The 27,276-nt window shown below is 40.2% G+C and overlaps 1 protein-coding gene across 5 annotated transcripts in view; it reads right to left on the minus strand.

The window, feature by feature from the left end:
• Positions 1-27,276, minus strand: part of SH3GL2 (SH3 domain containing GRB2 like 2, endophilin A1) — a 215,954-nt gene that overhangs the window by 18,131 nt on the left and 170,547 nt on the right. For all 5 annotated transcript variants that reach the window (XM_073228452.1, XM_073228453.1, XM_073228454.1 and 2 more), the window contains 2 exons: positions 26,681-26,749; positions 17,449-17,521 (listed from right to left, as the gene is read on the minus strand). In XM_073228452.1, coding sequence (XP_073084553.1) covers positions 17,449-17,521; positions 26,681-26,749 — 142 coding nt within the window. The remainder of the gene's footprint in view (positions 1-17,448; positions 17,522-26,680; positions 26,750-27,276) is intronic.

Genomic DNA, 27,276 nt, shown 5'->3' on the forward strand with positions numbered 1-27,276 from the left:
GGAAAGTCCATTCTAGCCATCTGGAGAATAGGAGCAAAGGCACATGGAAGTGCCTGGTATATCTGGAAACTTCAGAAGGTCTGTAGGTTAGGTGAAGAGGCCACAAAGTTGGAACAAGACTGTGAAAGGCTCTGAGTTTCATGCTAAGGAACTTAGACTCTGTTTTGAAGACAGTGATTCTCATCAAAGATTTCTGATGGAGTTAAGATCTAGACCTTTAAAAGAACTTTAACTCAAATTAAATCAGATTTAGGTTTGGGGAAAAGATTCTCATCACCAGTTAAGGAAAGTAAGATGACACTGGAGGCAGGTAGGTAGATCAATTATGAGAATACCACAATAGATGGTATGGAGGGGAATTCCCCTAAGGAATGGAGGGGGAAAGAGGTGAACTTTAGGAAAAGCAATGATTTTACAGTCCTTGGGAGGGTAGCACTAACAGGACCAGGTGACTGATTAAGTTTGAGGGGGAAGAAGAGGGGCACCTGGGATTGTATTAGGGCATGATTGGCTGCCCATCAGAATCACCTGGGGGGTGGGGTTTAAAACACTCGATCTCCTTCAAAACTGGTACTGGGTCAACTAGATTCCATGAAAACACTGACTCTTGACTTCACCTCAAAGGCTATGCATACCTAAAATCAATTCCAGGTGGACTGCAGATATAACTATGGAAGGAAATACAGTACAACTTTCAGAAAATGATACAGCAGAACATATTCATGACCTACAAAGTATGCAAAGATTTCTTAAAATATGGCATAAACAGTATTATCCATAAAGGAAAATATCTATACACTGGACTGTGTCAAAATTCAGTACTTCTTTCTTTCAAAAGAAATCATCAGAAAGTTAAAACGTAACCAACAAAGCGAGTTAAGATATGTACAATATCTATATCCAAAATAGGATCTGTATCTGAATATTAAAAAGAAATCCTAAAAACCATTAAGAAAAAGATAATTTTAAAAATGGACAAGAGACTTAAACAGACATTTCATAAAATAAGCTAACCAAATATCTAATGAGTTTCTGAAAGGGCTCAATTTCATTACTTACTTTGGCAATGCATATAAAATCACATTGAAACATACCTCCAAGAATGGTTAAAGTGGAAAAAAAAAGAGAAAATATCAAGGGTTCAGAGCATGTAGAACAATATGAACTCTTAAATACTACTAGATGAGAGTATAAATTCTTAAAACATTATGGAAAATAATTTGGCAGTATTTACTAAAGAGTTATATTCTATGCCCAGAAACTCCCCACCTCTAAGCATATATGCATCAAGAATTTGTACATGTGTAACAGACAGGAACAAAAATGGGCCATTCCAAATAGCCAGAAAATGGGAACACCTTAATGTTTATCACATGAACACATAAATCGTGCAATATTCTCATGGAAGAATGCTATACAGCAGTGAGAATGAACCACACCCACACACCCCAGTAACATATATAAAGCAGAGAAAAAGAAGCCAGATGAAGAGTACATGTTCTAGGATTCTATTTTGGTAAAATTCTAAAACAGGTGAACCTGTATGGTGTTAGAAATCAAGACAGCTTGTTTCTGGAAGGCGGTTTCTGGGATATTGATAATTCAGTTTCTTGCACCAAGTACCTTTACACAGAAGTGTCCATTACAACTCATTAAGCTATCCACTTACATTTTGAACATGACATTTTTTTGTATATTATAGATCAATAAAAAGTACAACAAAAAAACACTGATGCCTGTGTTCCGCTACCAGATTTCTCATATAATTGGTATGGGGTCTGGTCATTGACTGTTTTTAAAGTCCCTTAGGTGATTCTAACATGCAGCCGAGGCTGAGAATCTAAGTGGATTCTCATTCAAGCCTCCAGAGTGGATATCTGGGTATATGATAATGAAAATCTAAGAACAACACAGAAAGAAGAAATGATTTTGGAGAGGAAGTGTGGAAATGTTTCAGTTTCAACAAAGACAAAGGCTAATGGAATATCCATGAGGTTGCACTAAATAGGTATCTGAACAGATGAATCTTGATCCCAAAAGAGTAGAGAGAAATAGCTTATCCAACAATACCTGGAATCCTGATGGCTAGGACATTATATAATAGGAAGAAGGGGAAGAACATTCCCCCCAAAATCAAGATGGAACAAAATCTTACAGTTTTTTTTTTCCTTTTCCTCCAATGGTTTTATATTTGGTAGGTGGGAATTAGCCTTTAATTAGTGTCTATCATAAACCAGGAGATTTACATAAACAATTTAAACTTAATCTTCACAACAACCATCCCTTGAGTTTGGTTGTATCATTTGCATTTGTAGAGAAAGGGATGGGCTGAATCCATGAATTTAGCATGTGGAGGCTCAGGGAGACTGGAAAATATGCCCAAATTCTTTTAAGTTACAGGGTAAACATGAGATTCAGACTCAGCTCTGTATGACTCCAAAGCGTTCTCTTTCCAACTCCATCAAATTTCCTGTAGGACTAAAAGTTGTAGGTGGGAACCCCAAAGTCTCCACAAGACTCAAATTAAAAATAAAAATATCCTTGTCTAAAGGCCCTTACCAGTGGCTATCAGCTGGATGTATATCAGAAGTATTTAGAAAACTTTTAAAAACAGATCTGAAAACTCCACATCTGTCCTCCTGATTGAGAATATCCAGGGGTTCAGACCACAGAACACATCTCTGAGGGTAATGCTGGAGATTATAGACAAGCAAGCTTGAGTTCTGGACAATCACTTCATCTCCTTGAGTCAGTAAACTGACGATTCTCAAATTTCTCTCTCCAGACCTTTCCACTGTGTGACAGACTCATGTATTCGAGTATATACTTCACTCCACTAGGATATTTAGGTACTCAAACTTAACATGTTCAAGCTAAACTCTAGACTTCCCATCATCCCATTACTGATCTTTCCACAGTATTCCCCATATTAGTGAATGCAACTCCATTCAGTCTTCTACTTACTCAGACCTGAAACCTTATCATCATCTCAGTGTCTCTCCTTGTCTCACACCCCACATCTAATCTGTCATTAAACTCCATCCACTCTGAATTTAAAACATATTCAAAACCAGACCTCTTCTCACTCTGGTCTGAGCCCCCTTCATCTCTAGCTTGGTTATTAAAAGAGGTTCTTACCGGCCTCTGTTTTTACCCTCTCCCCCTGTAGTCTATTTTATATATGAATATTTTTCAATATAAGTCAGTATCATGTCATTCTCCTCCTAAAAACCCTTAATGTGATGCCGTGTCATTCAGAATGAGACTGAGAAGAGTGACAAGGTCCTTTGTGCTCTAGTCCCCATGACCTGCTTCCCACTGTGCTTCTCTGCTACTCACCAAGCACACCACCATCCTGGACCTGGTCACTCCTTGTCTTCCTTACCCTTGATTTTCCTTCACTGCACTGAGTACCACCAGACACTGAATATTTATTGTATATCAATCTCTTCCCACTAGACTGTAGGCTCCCCAAGGGTAGGGTCCCGGTCTGCTCCATTTACTGATGTGTGTGCCCAAGACTTAGAACATCCTATTAAAATAAATGTGGCATATAATTGGGAGAAAACAAATGGTTTCATCTTATACAGAATCAAAGTAAAAATCAGAGCTGACTTGCTGGGTTATTGTGAGGATCAGAAATGATGCTTATAAAGTACCTGGCACTGTGCTTGAATTTGAAGAAATATTTAATAAAATGGAGGCTACATTCAACATAATAAATTGTTACATGGAAGTGTTAACCAAGAGTTATACTGAATTAAACAAATATGGCATTCCCAGACAATAATTAACAAAAGGAAAGTTCTTAAGATTTGGTGCATCTAGATATAAATAACTAAGGTTGCCTCTAGTGTAATAACACCAGGGGTGGACAGGACAGTCCTATCTAAGTTAAAGGAATAGAGTTGATAAGAAGGGAGAAAGGCACAAGAACACACTCAGAAAATTCTACATTCCCACTTCCTTCCTCCTTCTCCCACCATCCCTATTTCTGCAGATTAAAGTTAAAATAGCCTCTAATATTGACTTAACAGCAATAAGTTTCTAGTTTGCTTATTTTGCTGGTCAAAAGACTATGAATAAAACGTTAAAATCCTTTCTCCTTCTCTAGAAATATGACTTTGGGTTAATTTTCTGACTCTATTCCCCCCAGAAACCTGATAAAGGTGGAATATCACCTGTACCAGGCAACATTGCTTATGGTAAAAATGACTCCTGACTGATATACGACATCTGGACTGGAAGAATTATTAATAAATGATCAATGCCTAGTGGGAAGCCTTAGTTCTGGGCTTCCCTAAGAACAATGAATCTTATAACGGGGCATAACCTTTACTCAGACCTGAGAGGTTACAAGTGGTATTAGTGATACTGATTCCACTGAGGACATGGGACTTCTAAGCCTCTTCTACCCTTGCAATCTATTGTGTTCTCATTCTGTAGAGTCTGAGCTGTCTCTTGGGGAAAAATCAGGAAATAACACCTGATTGCTGTATGGACTTCTGGGAAAACCCCACTAAAGAAAATGCATGGCATTGCCCCCTGGCACGCTATGTGTCCTGTTTTAACAGTCCTCTAAATGAATGCTCTGCCAGAGGTGGGTTGGGGGGAGGTACTAACCAAGCCATGTGGGATATGAATTGTCTGGTTGAGCCTATGAAGACCCCCAAAGTGAGTGTTGCAGGGGGACTTAGGAGCAATTTGAAATAAATGTTTTATTATTGTCAGGATTAGTTTGCTAGGCTGCCATAACAAAGTATCATAAACTGGTTGGCTTCAAACAAGAGAAGTTATTCTCTCACATTTATCAAGGCCCCTCCCCTGTGTCTTGCCCTATTCCATTTGGCAGTTCCTGGGTCATATCCTTTATAATAAATCAGGAAGCATCAAATAAGCATTTCTCCGACTTCTGTGAGCTCTTCTAGCAAGTTAGAAAACCCAAGAAAGGAATCAGAAGTACCAGAGGCTCAGACTTGGGATTGGCACCCAAAGTGGGGATAGTCTTATGGGACTGAGCCCTTAAGCTTGTATGACCTGACCCTAATCCAGGTAGATAATGTCAGAATTGAATCAAATTGAATTGTAGGACACCCAGATGAAGCTGGAGCATTGGTTAGTGTAGGAAAAAAACCCACATCTGGGGTCACAAGTGTCCCATGGGTAGAGTGTAGAGAAAGACAGTTTCCTTTTATATCACTAACACAGGATGCAGCACACTCATATGAGTGGGTCCTGAGTTTTCAATATACATTTGTAGATGTCTTTGAGATTCTTTTCTAGTAAGCTTCTATGAAATGTCAGGATATGTGGATCGCCAGCCTCTGAGGACACAGCAAAGCGGATTTTTCTATGGGAATTTGGTATTCAAGATGATGATGGCAGAGGATGGTATGTGCTTTTTCCTAAGGAAAACAACATGGAGTTCTGATGTCATCATGTATTTTTTTTCAAGTTTCATTCACTTTAATTTAAAAGGTTTGTAGTAAATAGGATTTCTGCAGCTCTAGAAACCAGTGGTCTTTGTGGAGTAAGAAGCTGGAAAGGAGAGGCCCAGCACCCATCGGAGCATAGGGCTGGGGCACAGTGCTTTCTGCAGGGGGCAGGGATGAACAGTGAGGGTGTCCTCCTGTGTCTCATCTCCCTCCCCATCCCAAATGATCATGACAGGAGTGTTTAGGGAGAGTCCTTTTGTAAAAAAAAAAGAAAAAATACAACAGCCTGCTTTAAACTACTCTATTATGTTCTTGAGAGTGGCTTCCTCCTCTTCAACTGTGAAATTTCAAATAAAAAAATATACTGACAGGGCATCTGTCTGTCACAACAGTGAAGAAGGAGAGCCCACCCCCACCTCTGGCTTGTGCTGATGAATGTACTTGACATACTAAGATGGAAGAGGCAGCCACAGCATCCTAAGTCATGCTTCGTGTCTGACTGTTAGTGGACACCAACAGACTGTGCATCTGTCTGAGAAGACCAAAGACATGGCTTAAATTTTCCAGAAGCCTTTCATGGCTTTTAGGGGCTTAGCTCGTTTGTCATTTCTCCCTGCTTTACAGAAACCAAACCAAGTTGCTCAAAAGAGATCTTTAGCAGACAAGTGCTTAATGATTTGTACTGGTATTCAATAAATGCTACCATCTGGTTTGAATACTCAGAAATATCTTTGAAAACCTGAAGATCAGGATCACATTTTATCCCACAGCAATGATTTCAGAAGCATCTACTATGTGTAATTTACATGCATCTCTTTAATCCTCCCAATTATCCAAGAGATGGGTTTGGTTTCTCCTTTACACAGATGAGAAAAATGAAACACAGAAAAATGACATAAGTTGCCCAAGCACATGTAACTATAAGAAGCTGACCCAGATTTTCAATCCTACCTGTGTTAAAAGCTCATTCTTGTCCCAGAATGCCATTCTGGCTCTGCCTTATTACATCTTCATTGAAATAGGTCAAATTAGGACTTGTCAGGTTAGCTATATTTACACTTGTTAGGAGCTTAAAAATGCAGAGATGAATAGGTGTGATAGATGCTGAGACTCAGTTGAACGAGGGGCGAGGAGATGGGAGGGCTTGCCCTCTGCATGACCTTGGGTGAGCTGCCTATCCCCTCTGGACCCCTGCTTCCTCATCTTGAACATGTGAAGACTGGCTCACCTGACCTATGTAATGCCTTTCAAATCTAAAAATTTGTCGTATGTGCATTAGAATCCACTAGAATAAGTGGACTAGGTCACTTGCAAATGAGTAGATGATATCCATACCATCCATTTTCAACTAATGAAACTAACCCTTTGCAAAGACACTGGTGAAATCAAAACCAGTAGGTCTTACTTTAAAACCCCAATGTAAAGATTTTAACTTTATTCTTCTTTTCAATCCCTTTGTTTTTATTTCTGCAAGAATAAATACTACAGCCAGACTGCTCCCTAGATTTGGTTTCTATTTACAGATCCTTACAAAAATAAGATTTTTTTAAAAAAGTTCAAATAGAGACTTCAAGGAAAACAAAAAGGTAATTTATTCTCTTTTTATAGATGATTTAAAAATTTCATTTGGGATAATTAATTACTAAATATAACAAACACTATGAACAAACATTGTTAAGATTTAGAGGACCAAAGTGACATTTAAGTGTGAAAACACAGTCTCTTTTTAAAGATAAAAAAAATTAAAACTGTATTTTCTGGTGACAGAATCTATTATCGTATCATTTCCTACTAGTCAACACAAGGGCACACGCTCTCCAAGGAGTAACACAGGACAGGGCTCAAGTCGCAGGTCTCCCACTCAGCAGCTCTACAGGGAAGAAAAGGTGCTCCCCTCAGTCTCTCCATGCCTAGTTATAAGTAAGAGATATTAGAACTGAGTGACAGAATTGTTGTGATGATGAAATGAGGTGAAATATGTAATGAAATCATGCGCAAAACAAATAGTCTTTTCTCCTCTTCCCTGCTTTTGGCTGGAGAAAACTATAGCTGATAGCCGTGCCAGTGAAATGGCCACGAAGAGCTGAAAAGGCACTTAACCTCTTTATTACCTATCAAGGCTCAATGATGTCTTTAGTTGGAGCAAAAAAATTAATTCTGAATTATTTTAATTAAATTTATAAAGTCTAGTACCAAGACTGCAATTGGAATATGAGTATAAATCACCAAATCACACTAACTTAGATTTGGGGCTTAATATTGGCAACAAAATATATGTAATACCTAACATGCCAGCATAAACTGCATGCTGGCACCCTGGGATGGTTCTGTATAGCAGCCTAATTTTCTCAGGTGACATCTCAGAACATCTGCAAGTCTGAAATGAGCCCTCTGATGATCTTTGCACTATGCACAACATGTTCCCAGGCCTTGCACACTAACAGCTATGAAAGAATGCAAAAGACTTGTACAGTAATGGGGACTCAGGTAAATTTCCTGAAACCTATGTAGTTCCTTTTGAAGTTAAATACTAAAAGGGATTGAGGAGAAGGAGGAGGAAGATTTGCCTGCTAACTTAGAGAAATATGTAACTCTAGCACTGGATCCTGCTGCTTTCAGACCCAACAACATCATTTACATAATACTCTCTCTAAGACTATGGAGCTCTCTCATGTCCTTGCTGCGTGGGGAAGCAACAGGGGGATATTTTAAGGCTCTGAGGCATGCACACAGTCAGCAGCCCCAAGAACCTGTGAGATGGGATGGCAAACATCTCCCACCTCCATATGGGGTGTTGCTAGGCTCCAACCCAGGTCTCACAATGCATCCTGGGAAAGCAGGTAATCAGACCACAAGAGTGTAAAATGGTTCCTGCAGTTTGAAAAATACCCAACCCTCTGTGCGCTAACATCACAAGCCTTTGCAGCTCCTGGTCTTGGGAGCAGACAGAGGGTAGGCACTTGGTGCTATGATAATTGTGGTGAGAGTCTTGCTGAGGGACTTTTCTCTGGAGGTCCTACCTATGAAGGAATTTCTGGGTAAGCACCTGAGATACCCTCAGGGAGGGCTGCAGGCCTCCGGGAAAGGAAAGTGAGTGACATTTCCTAAGCCCCTACAAAGTGTCAGGCACTGTGCCAAGTGCTTTTCACTGTCTCATGTTTCAAAAATATCTTCAGTCTTAGCATGGAGTGGACCTGTCCTGCACTCCTAGGCAGTTTAGGAGACTTCCTCCTAAACTGAGAAGGTGTGACAGGTTCTCCCAACTTACTTCCTGCTTCCATGGAAGATACCCATGGAGCCAAAAGTGATAAGGGCAAATGGGGCAATGGCCCCAGCAGACAGAGAAATGCTTGAAATAAGAGCTCTGGTTAGGGAATAAATAGCCATACTACATTAACTCTCCATGCTGTGTAACAACATTTCACAACCTTAGTGGCTTCAGAACACACATTTATTATCTCACAATTTCTGTAGGTTAGAACTCCAGGCTCAACTTAACTGAGTCCTTTCTCTGTCCAGGGTCTCACAAGACTATGATCAAGGTCAGGCTGTCTTGTTATCAGGAACCTCAAATGGGGAAGAATCTGCTTCCCAGCTCACTCAGGTTGTTGATCAAGTTTTACCCCCTTGTGGTATTATGATGGAAGGCCCTGGCTTCTTACTGGCTGTGGATTAGTGGGTGCCTGTAGGTCCCAGAGGCCACCTCCAGCTCCCTGACTCAGCCCTCTCCTTAGGCAGTCACACATGGTAGTGTGATTCCTCTAGGCCAGCAGGAGAATCTCTCTCTGCTAAGAAGGTTTTATATAGTGTAATGTGATCATGGAAGTAACATCCCATCAAATTTGCTATATAATATGACCTAATCAAGGGAGTGCTAAGTGGTGATCCTATTACCTTTGCCATATATTCTATGGGTTAGAAGTAAGTAATAGACCCCAACTACATTCAAAAGGAAGGGCTTACACAATAGTGTGAATCATTAGGGGTCACTGTAGAGATTATTCACCACACATACCAAGACTTCAGAAGGCATTGTCATATTTTGCAGCATATGACAGTGAAAATAAGTGGAGTGTAGAGACAGTCACAGCTGAATACGAATTCTGGTTCTTTTGTTGCATGACATTGGGCAAATTATTTAATCTCTCTTGAAGCTTTGGTTTTCTAATCTAAAAAGAGGAACAACTAGTATCTATGGCTATAAATATGAATGTCCTGCCAATAGCTTCAGTGAAATGATCTTAACATAAGATTATACCCTTCCACACTTTTTCCAAAGCAATTGTGAAGTGTATTAATTGTGCATGACACAAAGTAAGTATCACATAGACAGAGTAACACAGCTCTGATCCTGGCCTGTACCATGACTTGGCCTGAAAAGTTAACTACTCCTATACATGGAGCTTAAATATGCTTAGTATGATATGATTCATTCATTCAGCAAATTAAGCACCTACTAAGCAGCACTGTGTTAGGTACAGGGTATATGTAACTGAGAAAAACAGACATAGTCCTTATCCTCAATGAATTTATAACACAGTGGGAGAGAGAAACAGCAGTCATTCAATAAATACTAAACACACTATTTGGATGTGGGGGATTAGTAAGCAGGACAAAGTCCCTACCCTTGTTCTAGATGGATGATAGGCAAATATTTTTAAAAAGAGATAACACAGGATAATTTCAAAGGGTGATAGAATAAAGGAATAGATGTGAGAGGAATGAGAAGAGGCTTTTTAGAGAGGGTGGCTAAGGAAGGACTGCGTAGGGAGGTAGAGTGATGAAAAGGAGCAGCCATAATGGGAGCTAGAAGAAGGGTGCTCCAGGCAAAGGAACTTTCTGTGCAAAGGCCCTGAGGAAGGAACTAGCTGAGCATGGCTGAGGATCAGCAAGAAGCCAGTGAGAGTAGACAGAGATCAACATGGGCTCAGGGGCAGAACAAGAACCAAATCATACAGGGCTTCACAGCCAGGAAGTGTATTACCAGTTCAGTGCAAGCCACTGGACAGTAATAAGCAGAGGAATGGTGAGATGTGATTTACACCTTTAGTGGAATAAGCTGGCTGTTTTATGGAGAATAAAAGAGAGAAGTAAGACTGGAGGAAGGCAGGATATTGAACAGATAAAAACAACATATAAAAGTAAATACTGTGGTAAGTACAGTAAAAGATAAGAACAGGGCTCCTTCACTGCAGTGTACAAACAACAGTCCTATGCTCAGGGCATTATGGTGTCAGACAAGCCACACCTTCACAAGTCAACAGGCAACAGAAGTTTAATTTGTGATAGATCCTCAAAGACAAATAAAGTAGGGAGAGGGTTCAGAGTGAAGAGGGGTGACATTTTGAATAAGACAGCTGGGAAACCTGTACAAACAAAGTGGCGTTCAAGCAGAGACCTGGGTGAAGGCTTTGGAAGGCCAGGAGACAAGTGGCTCAGGCAGAAGGAGCAGTTGGCTCCAGATGGATGGGGTGCGGGGTGTGTGAGCGACAGTGGGAGGCCTGGTGCAAGGCTGGTGCAGAGGGAGTAGGCGGGGACCAAGAGGAATGTAGGAGTTTATGAGGTCAGATTCGTCAGACCTCGTAACCCACCACGAGGGCTTTCGATGTTATTCTAACTGGGGAAGCAGTGCAGAGATCTGTGCAGCAGGCTCAGTGAAGGCAGCATGAGGGTGCAACCCTGGCAGAGACCTGACTTAGTCAGGGAGTTCTGCAGCATCTCTCAGAGGAGGTGGTATTTAAGCTGAGGCAGAAAGGATGAGTAGCAGGACAGGTGTCACATAAGGAGCAGGTGAGGAATTCCAGGAAGAGGGGAACAGCCAGTGCCACATCCTGACGCAGGAGAGAGCTTAAAGCACTGGATAAACGGAAAGGTTGGAGTGGCTGCAGGAGGGAGAAGCAGGGGCCACCACATGTGATTTGTGCATTAGTAGCTCAGGGCTATTAAACCGAGAGTCCATTAGCTTTTTTTCCATAGATATGCACGTTCTAAATGTATAATATCTGTTATGATTAAGTACATCTAAATAAGGTCTGGCTTCAGCAGTCCTTAGAGATACAGCAAATGAGTATCATTAATCCACCATTTCCAGCTGATTTAAAATTCTGTATTACTTAGGGTGCCTCAAATATATTAGGAACCCATTAAATTTCATTTTTTTTCCCAAACAAGTAGTGAAAACAGGAAAACCCTTCAGCCTTTTCAGTACATATAGTATGTGAATTATACCACATTACTGCTGACTTACATTTTCCTCTATGAACCCATTCCTATGAAGCTTAGCAACATTTTCCTCAACATTACTAGTGTAATCTGCCCTCAATGCATTTTCATTACTTTTCAGTGTCAGGATTTTTAAAAAGTAAAAGCTCTGTCTACTAGATCCGATACACACCACTCATTCTGTAACGGAAGGATGTGTATATTCAACCCCATACCTACTCAGTACTCATACTGAGGGCAAACCGTGTACAGGGCACAATGCTAAGAGCTGAAAGACAGGATATGACACGAGCCCTGCTCTCCAGGAAACAGCAAATTCAGCCTGTGGTGGAGCCAAGGATTTGATTACATGCATGCCAAATAATACATGTACTGCTTTTCAGTTCTGCTACCACCAAATGGCTTATAATCACTGTATTTAGTCATCTTTGGAAAGAGCCTGTGGGGAAGAAGTGTAATATTTTTGTGTAATATCTTTCAAGGGATTAATGAGATATTTTTAAATTAATACAGCTAACCTTTACTTCTGCAGGCAATATTCCACAAATGAGGCTTGAAATTATTATTAAAAATTACAAATAGACACCTAATATCTCCGGTTTAATACCACAATCTCAGGCATGCTGGAGAAAGATTGGCCATGTAGGCATTCAAGGGAAAAACATTTCTGTAAAGAATAAACCCTGACTGTGCACAGTGTTTTTCTTATTCAAACTGTTTTTATCTATGCGACTTGGAGATCTGTTTAAGATTACAACATCAGGGCCTGAATAACTTTTCAGTGCAAACTGGAAAAGCCTCTTTTGTAACCACTATGCTCAGTCTGGGAAGGAAACAAGCCCAATCCAGCCATGTTTATTTCTCTATTTCAGGGGACAATCTCCACTATAGTGTCATGAAACAGAGTTGCAGAAGGTTAAAAAAAAAATTAAAAAACAAAACTACAACTTGAAGATATCCTGACCCAAAATCAAGAGTCATTTCTCTATTGAAAAAACCACCACCAATACACTCAAACCATGGAGCTAAACATCAATGTGTATCAAAACATAATAAATCCCTTGAATGGCGAACTACCTCATCCTGTGCTGTCCATTATGGGAACACTGCCTACATGGGGCTACTGAGCATTTGAAATGCAGCCAGTCCAAACCAAGATGTATGGTAACTGTAAGATACCAAATGTCAATACAGTACAAGAAAAAAAATAAAATAAATTGAAGTCTCCAATAATGTTTAATATTGGTTAAAATTTTGGATATACTAGGTTAAATATGATTAAAATCAATTTCAACTTTCCTTTTACTTTTTTAATGTGGCTATTAGAAAATTCAAAATTACACAAGGGGCTTGCATCTTATTCCTATTGGACAATGCTAATTTAATACCTGTTATCCCCCACAAGGCATGAGAATACTCATGTAAGAAGACTGATTTACATCTTCTCTGATGATCTTTGTTCTTAGATGCCCTGACACCAGGGGCTCACAAACAGAATGGAATTAGTACATAGTACTTTTGTGCTCCAAGTTTTTCATATCTAAGTAGTTGCAAATCTGTACTGGCTTATACTGTTCCTGTCAGAATAATTTCACAGTCCAAGCCGAAAAGCTCTCTAGTCTATGTTCTTGAGAGCCCTAGAGACCTGCGACCTCATTCGCCCTTCCTCGCCTCATCAGCTGGCTGGGATTCCCAATAGGAATTCTCTGTGAAGTCCTGTGGATTGCTCTCCTCAGAGTGAATACCTTGTGCAGGGTCCAATCTTGGTCCTGTTTCTACACCTACCGCATCTAGAATAGGTCTTCTCATGAAAGTAAATGCACTTGATAAGTGTTGGTTACATGGGTAGCGCTGGTGGTTTAGGGAAGAGAAGGGTTTTCCTTCTCTCCCTTATATTATATAGCACTTTTACCACATTTGCCAAAGACTGTCAACCAGGCTTTTAATTCATTTGTTCAAATATCTAAGTGCCACTGGCTGCCTGGAACTGAGCTAAGGGCTGAGGAGGTGAGGTGAATAAGACAGGCATAGTCCTGTCCTTACAGCAGAGACAAGCTAAAGCACACACATCACACAATTACAGTAAGTATGACATGGGCCATCAGGGAAAAGCAGCTAGTCATGAGAGGGAAGTTGACAGGGGAACCTAATATAGTTAAGGGTCAAGAAATGCTTCTAAAAAGACCTTTATGCTGGACCTAAAGGCACTGTTTGCCTGGCAAGATAGAGAGGAAAGGGCAGGCTGGCCATGCAGGGAGGGTCCTTTAGGCCATGTTAAACATTTAAAACTTAATCCTAAAAGCAATGAAAAGTCATTAAAAGGTTTTAAGAAAGATATGATATGATCTTATTTGCTTTTTAAAAATATCAAGGTAATAGTGATTCTATGGCATCTTGCTATGCTGATGAACAGTGACTGTAATACTGTAATGGGGTATGTGGGGGGGACTTGGTGATGGGGGGAGTCTATTAAACATAATGTTCCTCATGTAATTGTAGATTAAGGATACCAAAATAACTAAAAATAAAAAAATATCAAGGTGGGCAAGAGTGAATGTGGGGCCTCCGAAGAGTGTATCTACAGATTCATGAAAATTAGTCTTCTGGTCATCATTGTAATAGGAATTGAATTTCAAGAATATAACAGATGGCAAGTGGGGTGGGGGGTTGGGGGAGAATATAAAAGATGTATATGCTCCACAACCACAAGATCTGAAAGCTAGAACACATCCCAGGGTATTAATCTAACACAAGATACCATCAAAGTACCCTCAAAGCATTACTGTCTGCTGATTTTGCTCGTCTGTCCTTGTTACTTGTGTCAGCCTCTGCCCTGACCCAAACCAGGCTGTTTATTCAGGGCCAGCATCCAGTGATCCATCCCGGCTGATCCAGCTCCTGGCGTAACTGAGAGGCGAAGTGGTCAAAGTATTTATCAAACTATACAAGGTTGGGAATATTCTTTCTGCTCTTCTCTGCCCATGGACTGGGTACCTCTGGGTGTCTTCTAGATTCCTGTGCCCCCTTTTAAGGACATTTTGGTTCCGCACAAGTGTACCTGACCAGCCACCTTTCAAGAGCACTCTAGCCAGTGCTCTCAGGGAAAGAAATTTATGGAGGAACTAAATCATATCTATCAAAAACCAATTAAATACAGATTACCTATAAATTCTGTAGAATGAGGGTATGAAAATTTGTTTTGTTTAAGGCTCTTCTGGGTGACACTTATTTGTATATGTACGTGACCTGCACAATCATAACTTTTCTGAAACCAACCTGGGATAGCATGGTGATGGCCTTAATTGTTCTCCTTGGTGGCAGATGTACATTCAATTTTCAAATAGCCATAAAACCAGTATGTTGGAAGCTAATCAGTACATACAGCATGCTACTAAATACACCCTTTCTCGAAGTCCAAATCTCCCCCAATTACCTTCTTCTGTAATCTTTATTAAAATAAAAATAAGTCTCAACCCCACAACTTGTTTCCTTTCTGAACTTCTGTTATAGCCATTCTGAAAGCAAAGGACACTCTGCACCTAAACGAAGTTGAACCCCTTCTTCTCAGAGGCAGGATTGTGTGATGGAAAGTGCGTGACCTTAGGATTAGGAGGCAGTCAGACCTGGGTTCCAACCCTGACTTCATCCCCTCCTGGGTATGTGTAACTTTGGGAAAGTTTCTTAAATTCCCTGGCCCTTATTTTTTCTTGCATAAAATAGGGCTAGCCTGCTGTATTAGTTTTCTAGAGCTACCATAACAAATTACCAAAAACTCTGTGGCATAAAACAACAGAAAATTTCAAGAGGGCAGAAGCCTGAAATCAAGGTACCAGCAGGGCTGGTTCCCTGCAGAGGCCCTCTTGAAAGACCCTTGCCTCCTCCAGCTTCTGGGGGCCTGGAATCCCTTGGCTTGTGGCAGCACAGTTCTGATCCATGCTTCCTTCGTCATGTGGCTTTCTTCCCTGTGTCTGTTTTCTGTTCTTATAAGGACACCAGTCATTGGATTTAGGGCCCACTCTAACTCCAAGGTGAGTTAATCTCAAGACCATTAATAGATCATATCTGAAAAGAGTCATTTCCAAAAAAGATAACGTTCTAAGGATCTGGGTAGCCCTGAAATTTGAGAAGGCATACTATTCAACACACTATACCTACCTACAACCAATTCCATTATGCTCAGGAACAATGATGGGTCTCCACCAAGCATTTATGTTACAGTGGCTTTTTAGTCCCTTTTCTATACTATGAATTATGTTTTATTTTTACAATCAGACAAAAATGATCACTTTTAGAGATGAGACAGCATATTTAACTAGCACCACACTGAAAATGCATTAGTGCTTAATAAATATTATATTTTCTTCCCTTTACCTATATTTATCTTAGTCCTACAATGAGTTATTAGCACAGTTCATGTGTAAATCCCAGGAAATCAGAGAACACTTCAAAGTTCTTCACAAAGATAAAGACAAAAATTTCTTGCCCCTCTACAATGATTTCTTCCAGTGAGGCACGGTAAGCGGCTCTCTTTTCAGAACTTGACTTATCATAGCTGTTAATGCTAAGGAATAGATGGACATCTTAGGGGTACCTACATCTCTGTGGAATATGAAGGCCATGAAGAAGGCTCAGCATAAAAATTGGAAATTTGATTTTTGCTATTCTTTACCTAATTTGCTAACCATTTGGTCCACCATCAGTTACATTCCTGGTTCCTTAGCTTATGATATTTACTTCTATATTTTCCTCTTCACATAATCTCCAATCTCTATTCGATTTTAAGAAGGAAATAAAAACAGAGGATGTTATTCCTACAGTTTGTTCACCTTCAAAACAGCTGTGCTGCCACAGATCTAAGGGTGAATGAAAGCAGCAGCCAGCGGCAGGGGGCAGCAGAGAGCTAGTCAGCCCTTGCTCTTGACCACACCACACTTCTCTTTTCTCACATCTCCTTTTGCCCATTAATGCTAGTATCCAAACACACTGGTGCTGACACAGTGTCTGGACCATCTTCTCTAGGACCACCAAGGTCACTGGAATATCAACCTGAAACTCCCAAAGAACTAATCTTAAGAGTAAGCAGTTTTCCAAAAATTCATACATCTCATTCAAATACATTCAGCCTGGCTTCAAGTTTCTATAAACTAATGTCAGGAAGAGTAGTGAGATCACCCATGTAGGCTGTTTTGCTTTGTTAGACCTCCTGCCTATAGAGACTGCCCCAGTTCTGCCTACTTCTCTTTTCAAGGTATAACTCCATTATTTCTAACTTCCTTTTTTTAGAATATAACAGGTTACCAGGAACAAATACTGATCTGAGACATACTTAGAGAAGAACATGAATTAACAACTACCCTCCAAAGGCTTCACTGATGCTTTAAGAACAGAAACCTTTTGTACTTCACAAAAAATAACTTGCTACTTTTTCACACCTTCTGGGAATTACTATATCCTACCTTAAAATTATCCCAATCTTCTTTCTTACCATCTCCTGAAAAGTAAAGTTAAATTAAGAAGGCTTTCAGCTACTTTGACATTATGTGCCACCCAAGCTGTCCACACAATGCTGTTTGTAAATATACTAATAGTCAGATAAAATACCACAGAATCCTCCAGTTGCTTCAGTGTGAGCCTTTAAAATTTCTCTCTCTTTGAAGTGCTATATGTGAAGTCACTGAACCTCCAGCAAACTGGGCTGAGAAAGTAGAAGCACACCAAACTTAAAATGTCTATCAAAGAGAAACGAAAAGGGACTAGAGGGATACCCTGAACATATAAAGTAATCCCTTACCTGGATTGGGTTGAAGATATTCAATTGTTTTAGTCATTATTTCCATCACAGCTCTGCTGGTGACATCCACTTTCTGAAATGAGAAAATAGTCTAGATGACAAAAATTATTAGCTTCAGAACCTTAGATTTGCTTGAGTAGATATATAACCACTGGCAGTGCACCAGAGCAAGAAAAAGTCCTGAGTGGCTGGTGAGGGCTGGAGATGCTGCAGAAGTAATCCTGGCTTTGCATTCAGTTATGTTCCATCCAGATGTGGAAGCCTATGCATCCTAAGAGGAACCTGGTAATCCTAAAATTTGCTTCAAAAAGCACTTTATTATCTTCTGGCAAAATGAGGTGGAGATAGCTTCCTCTTCCTATAAGTGGCTTGAGGTGGTCTCTGAAATAGGTTTACTCCTCATTTGAGCCAGAAAACCCCACAAAATCATGCAAATAAAGAGGTTCAAATATTTGTGTTCACTCTAAGAATGCCCATGAAACAGCATGGAGGGTATATACACCTGAGAGGTCACCAGGTTTCTGAAAGATGTCACTTCACAGGAGCAGTGAGTGCCATTCCACCATCACAAGGAGGGCCTGGTGAGAGTGCCCAGGCCAGACAGTGGGGCTGAACACAAGTTACACGACCCAGTGGGAATACTGACTGTTCACTGTCCACACTTAAAAATGCAGAGAATAATGCTGAATGTAAGAGTTTTGATGCTGATTCTCTGGTCATTCTGTACATGCAGCTGAACAAAACCCCTGAGGTGAGCCCCAGACTTACAGAGCTCAGAGTAGGATTAACCCCTACATGAGCTCACCGAGACACACTGAGATGATCCTCACTGAAAATGGCAAATTGTTCCTAGGCCAGAAGAGGGGCTACACAAGACAAAAAATAATAATAATAATCCCAGAAAAGAACTGAAGAAACAAAAATGTATGGCCCATGAATAAATTCAGCATAAAATAAATGTAAATAAAAGTACAAAAAAAAATAAGGTGGAGATCATGAATCATATTTTGCCTGAGAGGCATTAACTGAGTGTCTTCAGTGGGCCACGCTTACTGGCAGGTTTCAGTGTCCTAAAGAAAGAATAATGCAACACCATTTCTTCCTTCAAGTAACAGATGGAAAGTTTTTATTTAACTTCTGAAAACATCCTATGTATATAAAACTCTTGAGCAAACAGTTCTAACCAATCCTTGAACTTTTGGTTAGCAGTAAATAAAAATCTTGGCCCTAGAGTCTAACCTTGCAAAATTTTGAATGGTCAGTATTTGCATTCAGTAGGTCACCATGTCCTCTCTGTGTTAGGTCCTTCTCCCAACATGGAGAATATGCGTAGGTCCACTCTACATCCCAGGAAATACTTTTCTTATCAACATGTGTGGTCCACACATTCATTCATTGTGTCCAGACCCACTGTCTGGCCTGGGCACACTCATCTATTTACTTGGATAGGAAAACAAACGCATCATCCTATCCAAGGTATGTGCTTGGAGTATGGGTATGAGTGAAATAAATTTTGATGGTAGAATTTCAGATATCAGGTAAGTCCATGGAGAATTTACTGTCTTGTTTTAAGTTCAGTTCAAGGGCTCCTGCCTCAATTCCAAGAAATTTTAGAACTGCACCATGTCCTTTTGGTTGACTTGAGCTTTTTACTTGTCTTAGATCTGCATTAGTACTGAAGAGAACAGGGGTTCTCTGGAGGTGTGGGGAGCAGGATACAGCCATACCTGGAGGTCCTGGGAGTGTTAGCAAAGTGCCAATACCCACCGTGCACTCAAGGTCATGGGAACAAATTCAAAGGTTGTGTGCAGAAGAAACATGCTGGAAGTCCAGGTTACATGCATGTCAGAAGGAAAACACAGATCTCCTGATGACTACATGATAGGTATTAAGGCATTCTGTGTCAAATGTATCCCAAGATCCGGTGTGGCTATGATGGGAAGAAAAGTAATTTCAAATGTCACGCTTTCTGAGTGCGTGTGCCTGAGGAACTGAATTGTCCAATGACCATCTGATATTCTGAAGTCAACTGCTGCTAGGACGCTAACCAATTTCCAATGTTCCCCCATCTCTGCCTTCAATAATTAAGACCATTATAATCATAAGGTGTTTTCTGTTTGTTAGAAATTGTCCTAAGGGTTTTAAATATCTTAACACATCTAATCCTCAGAAACCCTGTGAAATAGATACAGAAAGGCCAGGAAACTTGCCCGATTCTGGCTCTAGTGTCTGTGTTCAAAACCACTATGCTATACTTCCTGAATGTATAAGATCCTCATAAGAAGGCCAGCGACAGAACGTTTCCCAGCCTGAAGAGACACCAAGTCAGAGCTGCAAGCCCCTTGGTTCCATCTCCCAGATGGGGCTGGGGTCTTGGCAGCAGCCAACCACACAGGCCCAGGAGGAAAGCACCTGCCATCCCAACTTCTGGTTTTACTTGGAAGTCCTCAAAAATCTATGGAAACTTTATCCACAGGACTATTCTACTTGAGCCTCTGCAAACAGGGCTCTTGTGCCCTCAGTTATATAGGCCAGTTCTAGAGGCCAGGTACTGAAGTATGTATCTAATGTGGTCCACAGGGAGGTTAATGAGGAAGGTATGGAAAGTGGTTCTCATCTGGGGTATGTAAACACTTTCTCCCCTCTGGGCTCTCTAAATAGAAAGCTCAACCACTCAGTCTCTATAAATGCAAGCCACTAGCTTAGCTTAACCCAGTGGTCTTGTGGGAGGAACAGAGCAATGGTGATACCAATATAAGAGCATTAAATTTGGTTCCTAGAGTGGGATTCAATCTCAGAATGGAAATAAGAATAAAAACTGCCCAAATATCTCCAGGGGTTTGACCAAATCTACCATGAATGAGCCCATACCACCCCTAGATCTTTACAGACTTTGGGCCAAGGAGGTAGATGCATTCAATACTTCTAATTAACTAGACGTCAGTAAACAACAAGCTCTAGCTAAACCCTTTTGATCAGTGTATAAAATAACCTTCATTTGAAATCTACCTCTAAAATATTTTATCCAGTAGAATTATTTATATATTGCATTATCAGGACATACCACAAACAGGGAACAGCCATTAGCAAATTTATTCACTAGGATCTTCATCTTGATTTTACTCAGACAGATATCAGAGTTACTGAACACAAGAGATAAAGTATGCTAGTAGGGCACCTAGTCCAAAGCCTTAATATTTTCAATGTGCAAATCTGAGCCTAGAGAAGGCTGAGGTCACACAACCAGTGTGACTATGACAGGAAGAAGAAAAGTAGTCCCAAATGTCACAGGCCAGTAGTGCTCTAAGACTGCTTGGAGGGACTGATGAGTCCCATGGCTGTCTGAAGATGGGAGGCTGACCAATTTCTAACTTCTCTCCATCTCTGTCCTCAGTTAGGAAATAATGTCCAGAACTTTCTGCAAAATTATACTGTCCATCATGGGCAGGCTGAAGGCTATTACCACATGAAAACCCTGAAGGAACTTTGTTAGGCCCTTGATATGAAAGCTATTTATACACCTAAACTGGCAATGTCCAAGCACATATTTTCTTATTAACAGGCCTCATATAATTAGCATGAACTAAGATTTCCACTCCATCATTATAACTGGCAAGAGCTCACTTCCATTTGAAAACAGCAGTTTAACTTTGAACTTATGACATACAGCTAATGATTTCCTCAAATTTTCCTATTATTTGAAAATAAATTTTGATGCATCCTAAATTACAACTTCCTTTCTTGTGAGCTCCTGAGATACCATATCTTTAATTTATCTTGACTGTATTGGGGTAGATTGCTACTAGGGAAGGCTGTGGAGGAGGTGAAACTCTAAATATATACAAATCTAGGCATGTTTGCAGGAAATAAAAACAACGTGAAATACGTTTTTCTCTGAAGGTAAAAGTGTAGGCATAGAGTCTTCTGGTCTCTTTTCTTCAATTTTCAAATCACCAAGATTTTCGTAATTCTTATACTTTAGAGTCAGGAGGTTCTTCCTCTAATAACCAATCTTGTGATTTACAATTTTGGGCAGGGAGAAAAACAGCTCTCTCAGCCCTCTGTTCTCACTATGACATTTTCCTTATTTATGCTAAAGTAAGGATAAGCAAACTATGGCCAATGAGCCAAATACAGGCCACTACCTGTTTTTATATTTTTTAATGGATGGACAAATTCAAAAGAAGACATTATTTCATTGCACACAATAATGATATGAAAGTCAGCGTCAGTCGTCAGTGTCCTTAGATAAATTCTATTGACACACAGCCATGCTCATGTGTATAGGCACCATCAGAAGTTCCTTTTGCTCTTCAGCAGCAGAGGTAAGGAGTTACAATAGAAGCCACAGAGGCCCCATGGCCCCCAAAGCTTACTGTCCTTACAGAAAAAGTTTGCTAACACCTGTGCTGGGGTCCCACTTTCACGCGGAGATGTTATACTGAATCTATGGGTGTCATTTCACCAGCTGTCTCCATCTTAGAGATAAGACCCAAGAGAACCAAAAGACAATGGATTGAATGGGGTTATGATCTCAGCATCTGAATATTACATTTTTCCACTAGAGAAAATACATAGTGTTTCCTGAACTCAGATGGCAGCACATGTGAACAACATAGCATTTTTTGTGAGACAACAAAGGGACTGAAAGATACAACTTCATAGGGTCCGTACTGCATTATACCACATGCTGTCACAGGGAGGCAAGAGCAGAGTTTCAGAAAAATGGAGCAGGATAGTTAGTGGGTTCATATAGTGGTCAATAATAAATGTATGAACTAAATTAGAGGTCAATAATAAATGTATGAATTAAGTGACCACTTGGACATGGGGTAACTCACAGCAGTTACATACAAAGAAAAGTTACACAGAAATAAATGTTAAAGTGTCACCTTAAACACTAAGATCTTTACAAATTCTTAATTTTTCTGTCAGGGAAGTTGAGAAAGTGAACCTATTAAGAATGCACACATGCCTGCTAGAAATAATGAGAACCCCGAATGGGAACATCTAATTAAACAAGTCATAGAGACATGATGAGAACAGCATCCTGGGGAAGTTTGCCTGGTGGTGAGAGGCAGGCTGGTCCGATAAGGATGTTTTTAACAGTTCCCTACTGACATGGAAGAATTAACATACCTATCCCCAAATTGCTCTGCTTTAAAGCAGTCATCTTATGTATTTGGAAAGCCGATTAATAAACAGTATATTAAAAAACAAACAAACAAGGCATTAGGCTGAAATTACCCCAATGTATTTTTTTTGCCTAATCTTCTTGGCTATTGCCTTTAATGAATATTAGCTTAGAAATATGTTGTGAACACATAACTGAGAAGAAATTTGTCTTCCCTGAGTCTCAGGATAGGCAGAGAGACATCTTTAAAGTTCATCTTGTTTGGGCCCTCACCGTCTTACTGCACCAGCAAGTGTCTCAGTAGACTGATCCTCATCTTCTTTTTACCACCCCCGGGAAGACAGCATTCCTGGGCACGACAGGTGCCCGCGGGCACGTACAGGGGTGTATGGTTCTCTGAGCATACTGGCTGGGACTTTGCTCCTTTCTCTTCCACTTGAAACAATCTAGTGATTTTTAGAATTCAACTAAGAGTGACCTTATCAGAAAGTGACATTATTGGTGACAAATTACTCAACACAAGACACAAAGATGCTTCACGCTGCTCCTGGGGACTGGGTGCTTAGCCTCCATTTAAACCAGGCAGTGGAGCAATTCAGTTATATCTAAGGCTCTTTTTAAAAGAAAACAGCTCTCAGCCAAAAGTTCTTTCTTATATTGAGCCCGACTCTATCTCCCTCCCCATAGCTTCTACTCAGTAATTCTAGTTCTAGCACTTGAGTTGGATAGAAGGATTTAACCCCTCTCCACCCATTCACTAATTAAATGTATGAAATGACCATGGACATCTCCTACAGGCCCTTTTCCCACACCCCACTCTGAAAACACCCCACTCTTCCTCACTTTCATATGAAATGGCATCCTTCTCATTCTTTCTTGATGGCCTACTTTTCTGAAAACTTGAGACTGCCGCTTTAATGAGAATTTTGTTTTCATTAAAGTGGTTTACAGATGTATTTCTCACCCTACAACCCCTTCTGATTTCATCAGATGGAATTTCCCAGGATATTTTTCAGAATGTGAAAAGAAACACTATACCCCTTGACTTGAACTTCTGTATTATCCATACATGCAGGGACAAGAGAAAAGTTCAGGATTTAGCCCAGGCACTCTCTCTTCCAGGCAGCTTCCACTGACCTGCCCAGCCTGTTAGGTCTTCCCTGGGAGTACTCCCCAGGGCACCAAGCACCATGTCCCCTAAGCCACTGATATATGTGCCTATTTCTTCCATCAAAACTGGAAACTCCTTGAAAGCAGGTGCTGTGCTTTAATCATCTTTGAATTCCTGGTTCCCAGCACAATGCCTGGCACATGGAAGCATTTACAGATATTCCATATGAATTAATTAATGTAGCTACACACACATAAAAACCACAGACCCACTGCAGCAACTTATGGAAATTTGAGAAGGAACCAAAGTCCTCAAATGCTAGGACTTTCCCTTGACAAAAAATCTGCAGCTTCTCGAAGAAAAAAATTCACACAATGTCTATAACATATTAAGAAATTCAGTCTTAACAAGGCTTGTGAACAACAGATACCATTTAAAACTAATGTAGAGACAATTCCATGCAAGGCACTGCAGAGGAGCAAAGAAACGGTCTGGGGCATGATTCCTGCAGAGACAGCACATCTGCAGGATTCCAGCCTGCACAGCTCTGGGAGAGCAGAGCTGTGCAGGCTGAAATGCACAATGGTCTTACTGCATCTCAGCAAGGGAGCAGCTGGCATGGCTGATTTGAGAAACAACCTCTAGGAATGCACCTTCTCTTTTCCAGTATTGCTGTCTGATGCCAATAGCAAATTTATTTCATTTTATTATCCAATTACAGCTCTGAAAGCACAGCTGAACAAATGTCTCTCTACCCCACATGCTTAAATATCACCATTAAGGTTTGTGAAAAAGTGATTCTTCTGCAGGCTTGGGAACACTGAGCTAAAATATTTTTGTGAGTAAAAACAGGAAGGAAAAGAGATGAGATTCTATATCTATGGCATGTGCTTTCCAATTACCACAGAAATCTTTACTTTGAATGCAAATTTAACACGGGTAGAGAATGCAAAAATTTGTAATAGAGCCATAGATAAGACAAAATATGTATGGAATAAGACAACTGTCACTCTGTGCTGATACCCAAAACTCTCAATTTACTTAGGTGTTAACCCCAAAATGAAGCCATCAGTGTATTCTTCAATAAATTTGCAAAATTTTACTTTATTGAAGGAATATCTTTTTTTGAAACAAAAGCTTCAGAAACTCATTATTTTCTAGAAAGTAGGAGAAATAAACCTTTTACCTTCATACTCAGAAGGAGGAATCAAAGGATAAGGGGGGATCAAGAAATACTAGATGTAGACAGAGACAGGTGCAAATTAATAGACCCAGAGAGATGTTCACATGCATGAGGAACGATAAGAGTTCTCCAGGCCACAGAATGGAGAAGTCATGGTCAAGGGCACATGTCAGTATCTGGAGACTCAGATGCTGCAGAAGAAGAATGGGTAGAATATCATTGCCAGAACTCGGAACAGCAGAGATTACTGATTTTGGTTGAAGATCAGCTGGTATTTAGAACTGCCTAGGGATGAGAAATAGGGACCAATGCAGACTTCATTCTAGTGGAGAGTGAGTGGCTGCCAGGCATTAGGTTTAAGAGGCTAGCTTCCCAGACTTCCGGATGGGACTCATATTAAATCTTTCCAGTGGGTACCTATCCTATCAGTGAGGTTCTCTCAAGAACTTAACCAGAATGACCAGTTAGGTAAACAATACATAATCTCATTTTATATGACTCATGTCTCCCGGCAGCTTTTTTTTTTCAGGGACTCAAATATGTCTCGTTCTCTCTTGCTTGCTATTTCCTTTACCAGAAACATACTAGCTCTCTTACTCCTCTTCCACATCTTCACTTAAATAACAGGAGAGCCACCCTGTGTGGGTGAATTCCCACTGTTCCAAGCTTCTCTAGCATGATATTATGTTAAACTTCCCACACTGGTTAGTATTTGTCTGTCCAAAGTTTGCCTTCCCCACTAGACTACGAATTTCATGCAGTCAGGAACCTTGTTTATCTGTTCACTGCCGTATTCTACTCTGCCTGGCTCATAGGAGGCACAAAACAAGAATTGCTGAATTCATCAATAAACTCATAGAAAGAAAAATTGAAAAAGATAAAGCAGAAAGCACCTGGAATTTTCTTGGTTTGGCTCTTCACTCAAGCAGTGAAAACAGCAAAACAAGGCAGCCTACCGAAACTGATGTGGACTAAGGAAAAATGTGGTTTCTAGGTATCAGGCTTTTGACATCCTTTCTGCAAGTACCAGATTTGTATTCCCAGATCCTTTACCCTTCACAATCCAACACCTAAAACAATTGTTTGTACAGCTCCAAATGCACTCTTCATCAAAAGCCTAAATATCATAAGAGAAAACATCATGTATGTCAGAAGAAAAATGAAAGGTGATATTTTATTCACCACTTCACTCTCACTTGTTGAGAACCTGCTATCTTTTAGGCAGAGTACAAAACTGTTTTTAGGTCTTAATAAATTTCCCAGGTAGGGATTAGTATTCCCACTTTACATTAACACAAAAATAGAGAAGCTCAGAGCAGTAAGCTGATTCGTACAAGTGGCAAGAGTGAAGATCGGACTAAGGCTGCACAGGCTCCCTCTCCAGGCCCTGCTGCCTCTGGCTGGCAGAGCACCATCAGGAAAGTCCACTAAAGCCACAGTGACTCAAAAGCTCCAAACTGGTCAGGACATCATTCCCCACCCTCTCTTTTCTTCCTATTTCACCCCAGTTCAAACTCTAGCTTCATGCTGGCCCTATTTGAAAAAGTGATGACAAAAATCCATCAGGAAAAGTACATTATGACATATTTCCTTCACTGAGGCTTTGTTCTCTGGCTAGTACAAAGGGGAGACAAGATATTTTACATTTTCTGCTTTAAAATATACATTAAAAGGAGAGAGTTTTTAAAACTAACATGTATTCTCAGGTACCAGTGGACAGCAGTTTCCTTTCCATTTTTCCCTTCTCCTCTTAGTATGCTGGATAATTGGATGTCAAGGAGAACTCTAAATGGTGAAGACTTACCCTTTCCATCTCTTTGAAGTCATCATCTAGCTTGGTTCCTTCAGCTCCTCCAACCTTCTCACTCACTTTCTGTAGAATACAATCAGACAGCATTTTTATTATAAGTAAAGTTTCTTTCAAAAACATGTGTTAAAACTTTTGAGCACTTCCACATGCATCATCCAATATAATCTCACAACCATTTTCTGAGGCGGACAGTCCCATTTCCATGGGAGGAAATTGTGGCTCCAGGGGTTTCAACAACTGGACAAAGCAAAGTGAGGCCTTCTGGGAGGTACTGAAGTAACGATTCAAACTTGCATTTTCTGATTTTACTCCCAGAGCTCTTTCTATTATATAAATCATTGTCTAAGTATCTAATCATTTATATTTTCTTTCTGGAAGTTCTGAGGGACAACAGCATCATACAATAATCATTTCCCTCCATTAATGGATCTAAAATGCCACCTAGGTAGAAAATTGCTACTTTCTCAATCTGTTTCTCAATGGGCCATTTAACAGAAAATCACAAGCATCTATCAAACTTGTAAAAAAAAAAAATCAGCCCAGCTAATCTTCAGATAAAAGCACTTGAACAGAAGTCTTACAAATCTCCC

The sequence above is a fragment of the Manis javanica genome, chromosome 2 (assembly GCF_040802235.1).
Source record: "Manis javanica isolate MJ-LG chromosome 2, MJ_LKY, whole genome shotgun sequence".
Taxonomy (NCBI): Eukaryota; Metazoa; Chordata; class Mammalia; order Pholidota; family Manidae; genus Manis; species Manis javanica.